Source organism: Ailuropoda melanoleuca, chromosome 2 (genome assembly GCF_002007445.2).
Source record: "Ailuropoda melanoleuca isolate Jingjing chromosome 2, ASM200744v2, whole genome shotgun sequence".
In the NCBI taxonomy this organism is placed as follows: domain Eukaryota; kingdom Metazoa; phylum Chordata; class Mammalia; order Carnivora; family Ursidae; genus Ailuropoda; species Ailuropoda melanoleuca.
The window spans coordinates 80,196,465-80,213,372 of NC_048219.1; the positions used below are offsets into that span (position 1 = coordinate 80,196,465).

Sequence of the window (16,908 nt, forward strand, 5' to 3'; positions counted from 1 at the left end):
TGAACGGATGTTTTCCTGAATTTACGCCGTCCTCGGACGAAGAGCGAGTTTGACTGTGGCTTAGTGATTCGCTTCCTCTCCCGACCCTCAACAGCCCTGAGATTTAAGCTTTCTGGGTGCTGGAGGCTAAGGGATGAGGAGGAAAGGCTTGGGACAGTTCCAGGGCAATTTTCGGGTATAGGGATAGGGGAAGGTGGCGGCCGGAAGAACTGTTTCTAGGTTAAGAATTCAAGCAGGCTGATAGAGGTCAGGAGAATGGAATGGTTGCGCCCTAAAGTATTTAAGAATACCTTAGGAAGGTTTTAAGCTGCTTTCCGCCTCTATACTGCATGGTATTTTGGCCATTGATGGAACACTGACGCCTAACGGTCATTCCCACTCCACTTGAAGCAGTGTCCTTGCTTGCCCAGCATGTAACATTTGAGTCAGGCAAAGCTTGTGATAGATAATGGTCACACCAGTTACCACTTGAGAAAGCCTAAGAAATGCGGTTCTAAGTTTTAAGAATGTCTTATCTATTAAATCGGGGTAAGGTGAAGTCCCATTTTACTGATAAGGAAAAAGCCATTAAGTAAAAGCAACTTCCACAGAACTAATTAAAAATTATTTCACCCAGGCTTGATTTATTTTTATATTGCACACTTCTGATTTTGCTTCCTGACAGCTTTTCCCTTTAATTCTGTTGGGTTTCAGGACAAATGGCCAATTTAAAACAAAACAAAACGGCTAAATGACAAATGAAGAAGTCGTCATTTATCTTAATATTTGCTTTAAGACTAAATTACAAGCATTTTAGTTCATTGCTTAGCGCACAGAGCCTTTGGGGGGGGAATTCATGGAAGAATTGAAATCAGGTAAGTTGGATTATGGACTAGTAGGAAGTAGCAAATCATCTTCCGCGTGCCCCTTTCCGGCAAGTTTTCAGTGCTAAGGCTGCCACATGGGCTTTGAACCAAGAACTGCATTCAAACCCCTGCTCCAATTAAAGAACTGCGTGATCTTAGGCAATTTATTCAACCTAACAAGTCTGCTTCCTCACCTGTATTTATTGTACCTTCCTACTAAATACTGTAAAGGCTGTGAAGATTAAATGAGATACCCTTCTAGAAAGTGCCTGGCCTGCAGCAGTTACTCAGAAACGTTAGTTCCCTTCCTTTTCTTTTCCTAATCAGAACCAAGGTCTCAGGGCTTGGCAAATCTCAAAGAGAAGTTCACACAAAAATTCATGAGGGAAAAAATCCATTGCATTGTGTCACTTAATACATCAATGACATCCAAAATGTTTATTCACCATCTTCATTAACACCACTTGCATGTACTTTGAGAAATATGGACATCACCAGATTAAAAATTTAAGATTATCCTCTCAAGTAGATATAAGCATCAGAAGGCACAAGTGCCACAAATGCCAAGTTTAACTTTTCTTCTTCACAAAACTAGTTGCATCTCCGTATGATGGAATTTCCCCATTACCTCTGACCTTTTCTTTCTTTCTTTCGGAAAGAAAAGATTTTCTTAAAAGATTAGAAAATGACGGGACATAGAAAGTGGGGGATTAATACTTTAAAAAACAGGTTCCAGGTAGCTAGAATTCACATGTACTATTCATTTGCTCATGAAACTTAAGTAAAGGACAAATCAGACTTTTGTTTATTAAAAAAATACTTTACAGGGGGAAAAAAAAACCTCTATGCATTCCATTGTCCTATTTTACAAAGAAATAGCTTAACAATTTAACACACTTAGACAGCTACAAAAAAGCACTGTGTTAAAAGGATTATTCACACAAATTTAGATTTAAGACTATTCATTAAAAACCTTTTTAAAACACTCGTTAATGTCAATAAACAAACTAAGGCCACACAACGCAAATAGTCCGCCAGGCAAATTATACATTTCATCTATATGAAAAGACCTCTTAGATAAATTAAAGCCACAGGAAAAAAAAAAAAGTCTTAGCTGCCAATCAAAATGGAGTTTAGTCACAGAAAACACTATTACATGAAAATTTACAACATGTGATAGAAGTAGTACGTAAGTATTTCTTTAGAGAATTGAAAAGTGCTATATTAAGAGACAGTGGTCTCAACTACATGCACAAGTGGATCATAAAAAATTTATGAAGAAAATGGAAGGCCATAATATTTATGGAGATACTTGCTTTTAAAGCAACAAACTTTCAGGATGAGGATAGGTCCCTTATGTGCTAAAGAAAAACATTTGTCTTGTACATTTCCTCTACTTACTGCATGACCAATAAATACAGCTATTACTTGTTTAAAAAAAAACTTAGCAGAAATATGAATTTCTGCCATGTACTAGTGAAAGGCTCCTTTTTTTTTTAAACCTGTAGCAATGATAAAATAGATTAGAAAGACACAAACTCAATTATCCTAAAGGTATAAACGCAAATACATTTTTAATGGCAAATACAGATGAAAATATAATGGGCTAATATTAATGATCAAGAATATATTCACTAAGGGTTTTCTTGAATCTTGGAGTCTCGTTTCTAAATTAGTTTTCATTCTAGACACTATAGAGGGAAAGGCAATAAGCATTAGTTTCTCCAGGCATTAAGTGTGAACTTTATGCCTATTAAGACTGATGCAAGATGGTGCAAGACATCTTTTCCTAAGGTTTGGTAAAGGATTTTATTTTACCAGCTCCATTTCCCCTACAAGAGCTTGTACTATTAGTCCACTGATACTCCAACTGTCTCTAAGGGGAAAGGGCACCTTTCGAGTTTTTAATTAAAGATAATAAAGTACCAGTGAAACAAATTCTAAGTACTGAATAAGCAAATTAAAAGTACAATTAAGCTTAGGAATTCATTTTTAAAGAGTTAAAACTTTGGAGGGGAAAACTAATATGCAGGTTTTTATTATTGCTTTATGAATTTGGGATACCTCTGAATCATACTCCTACTCCTAGCATATCTTGGTAATACAGAATGACTTCTGGGGCAGGGGGAAGACTTTTATCCTTATTTATGAATACCATAAAATCATTCTAGTTACTAAGTTAGGAATATTCATTTATTGGGTCCTTTCCATAAGCACATTTTTAAGATATCCCTCTGCTCCACAAAATACTCAAACTTACAGCCACATTCTGCAAGTAATCTCAGAGTTGGCACAACAGATAATATACCAAAAAGGAAGATCAGCTTAAATTTCAGTTACAACTTCACTGCCATCACTACTTTACAAATCAGAAGACGCCAGATTGCTCCATGCCTCACTCCACCAAACCAAATAATTTCAAGATTTAGAAAAGTTGCAATCATTTGTATCACTAAACTAGGATACAACTTTGAAAGCAGTAAGGAACTCAAAACTTGAGCTTTTATAATTCATCAGTCTTTAAAGCATGCTATTAAATCTAATACTCACATAGGACATTCAGTTTCCAGATACATTACTAGCTAAATGTTTCTCTCTCCATTCTATTGCAATTCTAACATACAATGAATTTATTAGTACATGATTTTAAACATTTGTATACTCTTTTAATGTGTTTATATTGGAGGTGAGGGTAGAATGTTTTATAAAAGGAAAATGGGGATTTTCTTTTGATTGTAGGTCTTTGCAGATCCGCTGGTTCCTGAGTGATTTATACACAGTGCTGGCTGTCAGGAGACAGTCTCCTTGTTTATTAGTAATGACCAGCTTAGATGACAGATGGCATCTGCTGGATGGCAAGTGGGAGATGGGGAAATCGGATCTTGGAAGACAAGAAAAATAAAAATAAAAAAAGTTTTTGCTTTAACAACCTTGTTCTTCATGATTATTTTAAAAAGCAAATGTTGCCTGAGAAGAATTCTACTTTGCACAGCCTAGTAAAGCTCTATGAAATTCTTCTGGACAGAAAAACAAAAACAAGAAAACCCAAATCCACATACTTTTGTGATTAACCCCTCCCCCCTCCAAAATAACAAAAAACACCCTCAAAGGCAGGTCCCTTTAAAAACTAGTCTTGATAAACTAGAATTTACCCTAGAATTTATACTCAATTTTAAAACACCCCTGCAATAATCACATTACTTTTCATACCATTCTAATTACCTTATTTACAAAGATAACTAAAACCAACATCACTTCCAATTCATAAATGGTTTACATTGAAATGTTTCTCTATTTGTCTTCATCCTTTGTAACAGAGAATACATACATATACATATATATAAGGAATAATACAGATTCTAACTAATCACTGCAGTATTTGCTGATGGTTACTTTTCTATCGGTTTACACAGTGACCTCTATACTTTGCTAATATGCATTTAACTACACAACAATATTGCACAAAGTAATATTTATATAAGATTTAGCCTATTTCAGAATATTTTAGAGAAAATTCATATTTGATATTTCAAAAGATGCAGCTAAGTTTTCATGGTGACAGACATAAGAAAGCAGCATCTTTTTTTTGCCTATGTTAATGTAAATATTCCAAATCTCACCCTCCAGGAAAAAAAATCTCCAAATTGCACAATAACCAGGTAGATACAAGAATCTGGTCTTAGGTGTGGGGAATACTCTTCCTTTAATGAACAAAAGGCCTATTAACTAAGAGAAAGTGAAATGTGTATCATGTTAACATTCTAAAATAATAGAAAGTTAAGACTACACTAGCTATATGAACTGTGCCTGGAAAAAAAAATTTTTTTTTTAAATACTCAGGCACTAAGCAATAGGTTACCTGAAACTCTAGGATGAAGTCTAGTGCCATATTCTTTATTAGATCATAGCAACACAGAGTAATAGTAAATAAACCCAAGTATTCACCAGTTAAAACTGTGAATTGAAGTGTCTCAACAGATCTTTATCATGAAGAGGTTGATGCCAAGTGACAAAAACAGTTTTTCCTAAGTTTCATGCACAAAATATGGCAGTCTCATCAGAAAGATTGATATCATTCTCTAAGTTTGATACTCGTGATCAATTTAGGAAGCAAAAGTATCCACACAAAGTGTGAGGATGCTAGGTAGCAGAACGATGGAGTATCCTGTCAACATTATCTCTCTTACCCAATTATCTTCCATAGTTACCATGTATTCTAGAAGAGATTAATGAACCATGGACAATGAATGACCAAGGACTATTCATCTTTAGATATTTTTAATTGAAATATCCACTGGGCTTTAAATAACAGATACAAAAAAGACAGTTTGGATCAGAAAGTGCTGTGCTTTCTCTTTTGTTAAGAAACCAGAGAGCCACTGAATTTTCCTTAGAAACTACCTGTTCTTTATGGTTGGAACTTACTTGCCCGAGTACAAGATGCAAGAACTCTTTCCTGCAACCTATGCCATTTTTACTGTAGAAACTGAATCGGTGCCGTAAAGACACAAGTACCAAAGCATAAATCTGATCTTCTACCATAAAAACAGCAAATAATGGCAAGAGACAAGGCAAGATAAAATTAAGGGAAGTGAATAATTTACCAAATAAGAATCTGTTATTCCAGAGAATTCTCAGTTTGATTTGAAGAAGAGATTGAATTGTTACCTCACACCTTAAAACAGAAAGTAGCAGCAGACCCACTATTACATACTGTACTAACGGGATAAGATACAACTCTTAACTTTGCATAATCTGTGTAAAAAAGATATGCCTGACATTTGTGGAATGTCATTTCTCTTTATAGAATTATAGGCAAGATTTCTCCAATAAAACTTAACTTAAGCCAGTTATAAAACTATAACTTCACATCAAAATTTAAAAAAGTTAAAAAATGTGTTTGAATATGTACATATCACACAGGAGTGCTCGAATGTTCCTGCAGATTGTGTTGCTGGTCAGAGTCCAGTCTACTTTCCACCTTTAAAACTGGAATAGGCTGAGTCATCTGATCTTGCTGTAGATTAAGTTCCGACGAAGGGAAGGACGATGAAGCAGCTGTCAAAAGCTGCATCTCTCTGCATGTTTCTTCAGATTCAGTTTTTACCCTCACACACTGGGAGTCAACTTCTAATTCTCGCTTTCCAGTTAAATCACAGTCCATGGTAGAACTGCTTTCTGTGTTTTGAGTGGCTTCCACAACAGGGTGGTACTGTTTAAGCCTTATATGCCAAGCTAAGCTGCACACTGCTGACACTGTTTTGAACTGATGAATGACATTTCTAGGGATGAAGTAAATATCATTGTCACACAGCTGAATTCTAGCATAACGAATGCCTTCTCGCCTCATTTGGTTTAGTTTAGCTTCATCCACCCACTGCACACACTGCAAAGAAAAGTGGCATGACACATTAAAATATGTAATAATTTAGTCAAATAAAATATCAGAATTAACACTGGAAAACAGTAGTAAGGCCAAATTAAAGCCAAGCAATACTAAATAACAGACAACTTTCTAAAATTTCCTGTAATGTTTGGGAAACACTTTTACTCGTATTTTACTACTCTCTAGTAACAAAGTACAGGTTAAAGTTAGGATGGCCTAAGGAATCATTTAAACAACTATTTCAAAATGCAGCTAGGTACCACTAATGTATTCTTTGCCACTCAGAAGAGCAACATTTATCTGCTCCTGTGTCTTTCAACCTCCTGTGTGCAGGTGAAGGCACACAGTGCAATGGGGTTGTCAGCTGAGACTGCTTGCAGACAGAACTGAGCAGCCTAGACCCTCTGACCATCTGGGCCCGCCTGGCATCCCGAAGATTAAAGGGATCTCCAGCATTCTGCTTGGGAAGCTCTGTTTTAATGATTTCAACACTCTCCACCCACAGCTTTTAATAGTAATAAAATTAAATTTACCATCCCATGCATCCAACTATAAGATCAAATGCAAAATAAAATGGGTAACAGGCACTTATTTCTATTATCTCACTCGAAAGGTAATAAAAAAGCAAGAGTTTTACCTGGGAAACCGGAGGTTCATGAAGGTCTAACTGAAGTCTCTGTACAACATCAGTAAAATCCTCAGCATGAAAACAAATCACATCTTTGGTTATGCGAGGTTGGTCACTCCTAAGATTAATAAAACCAAATTTTAGAAAATGATGACAACTTTCAGTTCTCCTATTCCTGGAACTGCTACTACTAGCCTAGAAATAGACCCACAGCTCCTACAAACAGAGTGTGTATCTGCTTCTTTAATCAAGATTTTAAAAATAAATAAAACACCAATAAAGCTGTTTTAAAAAATGAAAATTAGTTGTTACAAAATCAAAATAACAAAGACTAAAAACAGTTTCATTCTAAACTAGTTCCATCTGCATCCTCTCACCACTCTGCCCAGCATTTCCAGGCCACCCTGTAATGTCATCATCAGGATGGAACAAAGTGGAGAGAAAATGTATCAGCCACATGAGTATCACGCCTTCAAGTTTCCGAAGTAGAGAGGGAAAAAGAGCTGAATGATGTACCTGAAATACGTACTGTTGAGCTGTGACTGAACTATCCTTCTAAAAAAGGTCAGATCAAACTCTATTCTAATACTGAAGGCCCTGAAGTTATAAATATGAAAAACAAAACAGTTTTTAAATAAGCTAAATTCTATGCTCTGAGCTTTGGGTTTCAACTGAATGTTAAAGGGTGCAGCCACTATGAAAAATAGTATAGCAGTTCCTCCACATATTAAAAGTAGAATTATCAAATCATCTAGCAATTCCACTTCTGGGTATATATCCAAAAGACTGAAAGCAGAGACATGAAGAGATATTTGTTCACAGCAACCAAAAGGTGGAAGCAACCCAAGCAACCACTGATGAATGAATGCAGATAAACAAAATGTGCCATATACATATAATGGAATACTATTCAGCCTTAAAAAGGAAGGAAATTATAACACATGGTACAATACAGATGATCCCAGAGGATATTATGCTAACAAAAATAAGCCAGCCCCAAAAAAACTACTGTATGATTCTACTTATGTGAAGTATTTAAAGTAGTCAAATTCACAGAAACAGAAAGTACAATGAAGGTTACCAGGAGCTGGAGAGAGAGGAGAAAGGGAGTTATTGTTTAATGGATATATAGTTACAGTTTTGCAAGACAAAAAAGTTCTCTAAATCTGCTTCACAACAAATGTAAATATACTTAACACCTCTGAAATGTAAACTTTAAAAAATGGCTCAGATCTTTCATCTTCATCTTATGTTATATGTATTTTACCACAATTTCTAAGAAAGTTATTTCCCAACCTTTTAAATTGAGTCCACATTTTCTCAGACAACATTAACCAACCTTGCAGTTGAGTTCCCTTAACTTACCATTCACCAAACTGTACAGCTTTCAAAACCCCAACAGCAGCCGTACTCTGCCAGTCAAACCCCTGACCTACATGGTCAGCATGAGCTCTTGTCCTGTCTTCAAAGAGGACTTCACGGGGTTCACTGGTCCGAGGTAGGTACTGGAGATTTTTAATTTCATTCATTGATCTGGAGTTGATTTGGTTGTGAAGTAAAGGGGGGGAAAGTATTAACAGCAAAAAGGTGAAAAAGTCTGCTAAAATATCAAATTTTAAATAAGACCAGGACTAATAAGGATTCAATGATTTTGATCATAAGCATTTAACATACTATATTGTAATGTTTAATATGATTACCTTCTTCCCTCAGGATGTTATGATAATATAGAAGCTGTGTCTTTGATTTGGCTCAAGTGTAGTGTTGGAATATATAAAATTTAAGCTTCTAGCAACATAAAACACAATTCAAAGTTCAAGGCTGTATGTTTCTTTACCCTGAGTCATCTTAACTCTCAAAACGTTCTACTAGACTGGATTCAAGATGGCAAACTGAGCATGAACATGATCTCCTTCTACATTAAAATCAAAGTAAAAGGCTTCAAACTATTATGGTAGGCGTAAGGGAGAGGAGATGCATGAATGGATAGGAGTACAGATGAAACTGAACTGATAACTGTTGATACTGAATACATGAGAATTCATTATATTATCTCTGCTTTTTTACGTGCTCAAAAATTTCTAAATATAATAATATAAAGGTGATAGTAAAGGAATGAATAAGTACCAACAAAGGAAATCAATTAGTTAATGAACAATATCAACAAATTTCTGGAAGACAGAAAATGATTACAAGTGTCTTAGACTAATAAAACTGAGCAGAGAAAGTCACAGGCCTAGAATACACATGAAAGGAATGGCAACTAAAAAGGCACCTGGCCTGCCCAGAAGACCTTAGAGAAGCCTAAGAGGTGGGGGGGCGGGGGGAAGAGAAAGAAAAAAGGCCAGGTATAATGATGACAATAGACAGAAATGAGGTAAGGCTGAGAAATGGGGAATTAAAGTGAAATTCTGCAAATAAACCAGTCATCTGCCACCCCTGTGGGTAAAATGAGGTCAGGCACCTACCCCCTTAGAAAAGACTATGACTGACCCCCCAGCATCCATCTCTCAGATTTATTTCCCTGACAAAACTCTGATTCTCATTAGGTATCTGCTCCTACCCTGTAAAGGACCTCATTTACAAGCTTCAGAGCTAGACCCGGATGAATCCTGACAAATTATTTTACGTGCATTCCCCTTGCTGGTGACTGATTTAAAAACGGGCATGAACTGATTCTGGACAGCAGTTAAGACAGGAAATCTGCTAAGGAGACTTTTGGGAAGTTTCCAAGCCCCTGAAAAAGAAGTAAAAGAAAAGATAGTTTTCTCTTCTATTGTGTATAACCGGATCCATATGTGATGCCTAGAACGGTAAAAGTCATCCAGCGACCATAAAGAAAGCCATTGTGAGTACAAAGCCCAGGCAGAGAGAATGACAGAGCAGACAAAAGGAAAAGACCTGACTCCTTGATGAATATACTGAGTCACTGACTATATGTGTGTGTATATACACACACACACACACATATATATAATATATATATAGTGCCCAGAGCCAAGCTTCTGGACTTCTTGATACATGGGATAACATTTTATTTTATGAACCAGTTTGAATCAAGATTTTTGTTGCTTGTAGCCAAAAGCATCCTGATAAACTTTCAGCAAAACAACAACAACAACAACTACAAAAAAAAAAAAACCCTTTCGTGTTCTTCTCTAAAGACACTGAACTTACCATATTAATAGAACTAATGTAATCCTCTGGCATGTGGACATATTCTTTAATGTCCAGTTCTATGCCTATTAACTCTACAATGAAACCTAACTAGTGACAAGCCTCACTAAAATATAAATAGAACACACAGTAAGCCCAAAGCTTTATTTCTAAGTACGAATACGTCAACCACAAATCACCAACTATGCGAAGATAGCCTGTAGCAGACTGACAAAGACCAAAATAAACAATACTATAATGTCAGAATTCAAAAGAAAGGTTAAAAGACAAAAATCAAGTGAATGCACCAAAATCAAAATAAAAAAATAGGAAATATGAGGATAATCAAAATGAGAGATCTATTACTCAACAAACAGTAGTTTCAGAAAGAAATAACAGAGAAAACGAAGAGATTACCAAAGCAGTTAAGCAAGAAAAATTCCCAGAAATAGAAGGAGACATGAATCTTTAAAATTTAAGGGACCTACCAAACAACAAAAAGGATTAAATATAAGAATAAGAATGAAAGACCCAAATACGTCACTGTGAAATTAAGCTTTCAGAGAGGAAAAGAAAGAAGATTACCTACAAAAAACCCCCAAAATTACACCGGCATTAAGACTTCTCATAAACAATATTACATACCAGAAGACAAAATGTTTTAAGGGAAAAAATGCATCCTCTGGAATCCAGCTAAACTATCAATTCTATTTAATGAGAGAAAAAATTTTCACATATAGAATGACTCAGAATACCTTCCTTTTGTTAGAATATTACTTGAGAATGTGTTAAAGTAAGAGAAGGAAATAAGCCTAGGAAGAAGACAACACTATAGGTTAATGTAGAAATGCATTAAGTGGGAAGTCCTAGGTTATTAACTGTGAAGTAAGCTTTTCACATTGAAGAGAACACAGAGCTCCAAAAGATTTCCAGGTTAAAAAAAAAATTGATGTATTAGACAGTATGACTAAAGTTCTGGATTCTTGAGAATACATACAACGAAAGCACAGAATCCAAGGTAACTATCAATATTCTCCAAAAAAAAAAAAAACTAATTAAAAAGGCCCAAGTCATAGTCATAGAGTAGAAAGTATGATTTTAGAAGAAAGAAATGTATTTGGAGCAAAAAAGAGAATACAAAATATTAGAGATATGATCAAGAAAAGTATATGTCCCCCTATAAAAGAGGGGTAAATCAGAAACCACAGGGAAAACAGAACAATTTTCTTAAAAGAACCGCACAATCCAAACATGAAACTAATTAAAATGTACATGATTTTCAGTATCTAGGTGTAATATTGGAAAGAAAGATCCTTTTGTTTATTATCCCTTTGAACATTAACATAACATTGGAACTTTAGAATACAAATTTTTAGCCTACTGATTAGGTCTGCAGTAAACTTACCTTCCCATAATGTTATAAATGCCATTTACTGACTTTCAAATTGAAGAATACACCTACTGACAAAGCATATAAAACCTAATTATGGTTTTAAAGAATATGAATTAACCTCAACAATGTATAAGGACAGCAGGCAAAAAGCTGAAAGGAAGGAGGGTAAAGGAAGGGTAATTTAACTGTTTGGAGAACAGGAAGGAGTCCCTATCTATCATACCAAGAAATTGACAAGTTTCCTGCCACAGTCTTAAAAGAAAAGGCATTAAAAACAGAAATGGTCTTTTGTCTCTGATAAAAAGGTGTTTGCCTCTGGGAAAGGTGGCCAGGACTTTTCATTACAAACCCTACTGTGCCATTTGATTTTTTAAAACCCTGTGCATGTATTTAACTTTAAAGTCCATAAATTCAAAGATCATCTTCATTAGCAGTGCCCTTGATAACTGGACAGCTTCTCACATTGATTCCACCATTTTCAGCAATAAAGAGTTCTCATTAACACAAAAGGATGACATTAGTGTCTAAGTTCTGATTTATTCATTCTAATTCAAAGTGCTTTTGAATGTCTTATTCAAGAATATTTAACCCCAATAAAAATAAAATTTGATAGTCCCTCAGATTAGTGAATAAAAAATAAATTATTAAGTAAATGATGTTGGTACAGCTGCCTAACTACTTGGAAAAAAAGACGAATGTCTCCCTCTGTCCTGAAATCAATACCAGGTAAGTAAAACATGTAAATAATGAAATCACAAAAGTACCAGGAGAAAATGTAGATGAATATTTTGTAATAGTGAGAGAAGGTGTTTCTAAGTCGGCCACTAGGAGAGAAACCTCAGAGGAATAGACAGATCAGTGTGTAAAGAAAAATAAACTGGGGGCGGGGGGGGAGGGGGGAACCAAACCCAAAACTGTGAATAAAGAAAAAACTGAAGCTAAAAGAAAAAAATGAGCAGGAAAATTTGCAACATAAAAAAAAGTTAGTAGTCATTAAAAAAAACAATTTTAAATGAAAAACAGCCCAGTAAACAAATGGGTAAAATGAAAGGGGAATCACAAAAGAAGAAATACAAACCCCTCAAAGAAAAACTAATTAAAATGAAACATCTCTGTTCAATCAGATCAACAAAGTTTAAAAAAAAATGTTAATAGAGGGTATGGGGAAAAGGGTACTGTCCTACTATTTGGGTGGGAGTATAAATTGGTACACTTCTGGACCAACTTAGAAATGTGTATATACTCTGCACCTTTAAAATTTGTACTAAGAAATAAACATGCATCTGCACAAAGATATATATATCCACCTACGTACCAACCAACCAGCCAGCTACCCACAATCAGTGATGTGTTATACATTCCTAACAACCGGCTTCAGGGGAAGATAGCTGATTGTAGCTGATTTGCTTATTCCTGTGGTATAAATACTCCCAACATGGCCAATTTCAAGCAACTAATGTGACCTCATTCAATGTGGAATTGGGAGGCTAATAATGGCCCTGTGAGCCTGGCTCCAGCATAGCACTGTCAAAGTCCTGTTTACACTGAAAAATTGGAAGCAATTTACACTAAAAAAGAATTGGTTAAGTAAATCTTGATACAACCATTCAGTGAGAACACAGTAATTTAAAAATGGTGATATAGCCGCATCTTAACATAACACATAACTTATGGGGTTAAAAAAAAAACAAACCCAAGTGTTAAGTAAACATCATGTAAAGAATGAGTTCATTTGTGTACAAAGTTTAGGNTGCATCTTAACATAACACATAACTTATGGGGTTAAAAAAAAAAACAAACCCAAGTGTTAAGTAAACATCATGTAAAGAATGAGTTCATTTGTGTACAAAGTTTAGGAGTATAATACAGACTGAAATTTGAAAGGTGAATATGCCTAAATAGGTGGGATTATGGGTATTTTCTGCCTTCTTTTTACTTTTTTTCTATTATCTGGGTTTTCTAAAAGTTTCTAACAATCAGGAAACAAACAATGGTCATTTCCTTTTTGGAAAAATTATAGAACAAAAAAAAGTATATGGTACTTAAGAATTTAGGATTTCCAGACTCATCATCATGATACACAAAAACTGCCGTGGTCTAAGCAACGCGCAGAAGTAGTTTCCTGCCATGTTCTACCATGCCACTACTTTGCATTCATATACAGTTTTTACAAAGTATTTTCATGCAGTATCTCCAGTACCTAAGGTTATTCCATACTTAGCTTTAACATCATTCCCTGTAAGCTTTAAGGTAAAGTCTAGACTAGTCCATTAAAACTCACTTCTGGGGGCGTCTGGGTAGCTCAGTCAGTTAAGCTATAAGGGTCCGTGGACTGAGCCCCACGGTAGGGCTTCCAGATCAGCAGGGAGTTTGTCTCTCACTCTCCCTCTGCCCTCCCCCTGCTCTCTCTTGCTCACTCTCTCTCTCAAATAAATAAATAAAATCTTTTAAAAATAAATAAATAAACAAACTCACTCCTGGATATTTATTCGGGGTTATTTCCATAGTCTAAGGAAATATAAATTATTTTCACTCTTATTAAAATGAGATATTTTTCATAGTACTAGAATAAATTAATCTACTTTTTTTTTTAAAGATTTTATTTATTTATTTGACAGAGATACACAGCCAGCGAGAGGGGGAACACAAGCAGGGGGAGTGGGAGAGGAAGAAGCAGGCTCATAGCAGAAGAGCCTGATGTGGGGCTCGATCCCATAACGCTGGGATCACACCCTGAGCCGAAGGCAGACGCTTAACCGCTGTGCCACCCAGGCGCCCCAATCTACATTGTTTTAAGTGTCTGTAACCCAAAATATGTTAGCCCCATATGAATTACTATAGGAGATATACATTCCTGGTTTCATTCAGCAAACACTACTGATCACCTGTCTATGGGTCATGGAGACTGAGAAGAATAAAACACAATCACTGTCCTCAGAACTCAAAATTTAGTAAAAAAACAAAAAACATGTAAACATCATTAATGAACAGAATGATGTGTAAACACAGAGAAGGGAACAATTAATTGTCTATGGGAACAAAGTAAAGCTTCACAAACGAAGTAACATCCAAGTTTAGTTTTGAAAATTTATTCAGAGTTTGTCAGGGAGAGAGGAAGATGGGGGAGGGGATGCCATTCTAAGTAAAAAGAACAGTGCAAAAGCACAGAGCTGTGAAAGACCACAGTTTGAAAACTGAACTCTGCGGCTGGAACAGACTAGAAACAGATCCAGCTAGAAGTACTGTTGGGGCAAGATTATGAAAGATCCTTATAGCCACACAAAGGAGTCTGAACTTTTATCTTGCAGGCAGTTAGGACCCAGGTTTTAAGAAAAAAGGAAAAAATTATATTTGCTTTTTTAGAAGGATGCCTCACTCTGATGACTATGCAATGAGTAAACTGGACTGAGAAACTGACCACTGAAGATTTACATAAGATAGCTTTTCAAATAATCTAGACAAATAGTTTTCAAACTGTGCCCATGTCTCAATCACTTTTACAAGCAACCAAACTTTTAAAAAATGCTTTTCCTTATTTGGGAAAAATAAATGTTTACCGTCGTCTTTTGAAGGGTGACTTTGGCATATCTGCTGTAGGAATCATCTGCTCTCCCGGCCTTACCCACATGATCGGCCCATCATCACTCTGGGACCTACACTGGAGTCGGAGGCTGGAAAGCGTACCCCAGGGCAAAGTCATCTAGAAGTCAGATGAATTAGTCACATTAAAAAAAAATTTTTTTTGACTATTTACAAGTTAACCTCTCTACTACCCCAAACCAAAAGAAAGCTCTAGGAAGTTTACTTTGTATATGTATATGAAGAAATAAATGCTATATTAGATAATTTATATGTAAAATTCTGAACCAATAATTTTCTAAACATTTCTATTCAAAACATTGGATAAAATTTAATTTTATTAGACAAGGTTAGTTTAATATTAATACTTTTTAATAGAAAGTGTCCACTAAAGTAATGATCAGAACTCTAATAATTGGCATTAACACTCACTTTCAGAAATGGTGATTCTTCTAACATATCAAGGAACTCTGGGAAATAATCACCAACTTCTTCATCTACTGCTCCAACAAGACTTATCTGCCGCATGGGACCTGCTCGGTAGGTGCCACAGCAGTATGTCCTGTTGACCTGAGATAAAATGAAAGAGGGGGGACAAAGGACTGAAGTACACTGTAATATAATTAAAGAATTAGAATATTGTTTCCATTGTTGCTCTTTCTTCTACATACTAGGAACTCAATGGTCAGTACCTTGTATAAAGTCCATAGTTACAGAAAGGTGCCCTAGCACACTGACAAACACATTAATATGATAAGCACCACAAACAGAAATTTCAAAGAGCAAGTTAATCTATGACCCCAACGTCTCAAAGAAACATTGAAGACATTAAGATATACTTAAACTTCTCTGAGAATGATTTTTGTACTTTATAAACACTAAAAATAAGTAATAATAACAATAATAACAAAGTGATCTTTATTTAAGAAAAAAATCAGTAAATAAACAGTAAAATTGGCAGGGCAGAGAAAAGGAAAAAAAAAAAAAAAAGACCAAAGTCAAGATTAATCTTCCATATCCATTTTGTACTCCCTAGAGAAAACCTTCACATCAGGCCAGATACCAGGCTTAACTGTTATCAAACCCAATCTCCCTTCCAATTACTTGCATATAAGATCCTCTACCCCCGGCAAACTGATCTTTTTGTCTACTCAACTTATGCCAAACTTACTTCTACCTGCAATGATTTCTCTCTTAAATCTGCCCTACCTGGACTATCCTCTTTTCTGTCAACCCAAATCTTATCTTTCAAACATCACTTTGAGACTTTTCTTCTGGAAGCCTTCCTGATCACCCTTCATGATCTTTCCTTTTCTGAAATCTAATGTTCCCTGCAAGCACACAGACATTTTCTATCAACTCTCTAGCGAACTGAGGGCATATTTTATACCAATTGTAGCCCAGAGAATCCTAGCATTCAAATGGAATCTACTAGTAGACCTGAAACTAATTGTACACTGTATGCTAACTAACTGGAATTTAAATAAAAAAATAAATGGAATCTACCAATTGATTTGATACAATCTGATATTATTCTTCTAAGTTATTTCTTATATTTTCTTATATTCCCACAACCAAATTATTTTTTTTTAATATTTTTATTTATTTGAGAGAGAGAGCACAAAATGGGGTGAGGGGCAGAGAGAGAAGCAAGCTCCCTGCTGAGCAGGGAGCCCAAAGTAGGGCTTGATCCCAGGACTCTGGAATCAAGACCTGAGCGAAGGCAGACGCTTAACTGACTGATCCACCCATGCGCCCTTCCCATCTCTAATTTAAAATGAATGTTTCTCAAGGGTAAAGACAGATCCGTGCATACAGATGACTAGACTAAAAATGCTTAATTCTAACCAGAATTTCCACCTTGGATCAGTAACCAAGCATTCTCTACCTTAGTTAAGGTACAGATTAGATTGAAAAACCT

General features: G+C 35.6%; 1 protein-coding gene across 1 annotated transcript in view; it reads right to left on the reverse strand.

The window, feature by feature from the left end:
* Positions 1-1,622: 1,622 nt before the first annotated feature.
* RSBN1 (round spermatid basic protein 1) overlaps positions 1,623-16,908 on the reverse strand; it is a 45,987-nt gene continuing 30,701 nt past the window's right edge. The window contains exons 3-7 of the mRNA XM_034654129.1: positions 15,420-15,557; positions 14,966-15,108; positions 8,225-8,392; positions 6,869-6,977; positions 1,623-6,231 (exon numbers count right to left, since the gene is read on the reverse strand). Coding sequence (XP_034510020.1) covers positions 5,761-6,231; positions 6,869-6,977; positions 8,225-8,392; positions 14,966-15,108; positions 15,420-15,557 — 1,029 coding nt within the window. The 3' untranslated portion in view covers positions 1,623-5,760. The remainder of the gene's footprint in view (positions 6,232-6,868; positions 6,978-8,224; positions 8,393-14,965; positions 15,109-15,419; positions 15,558-16,908) is intronic.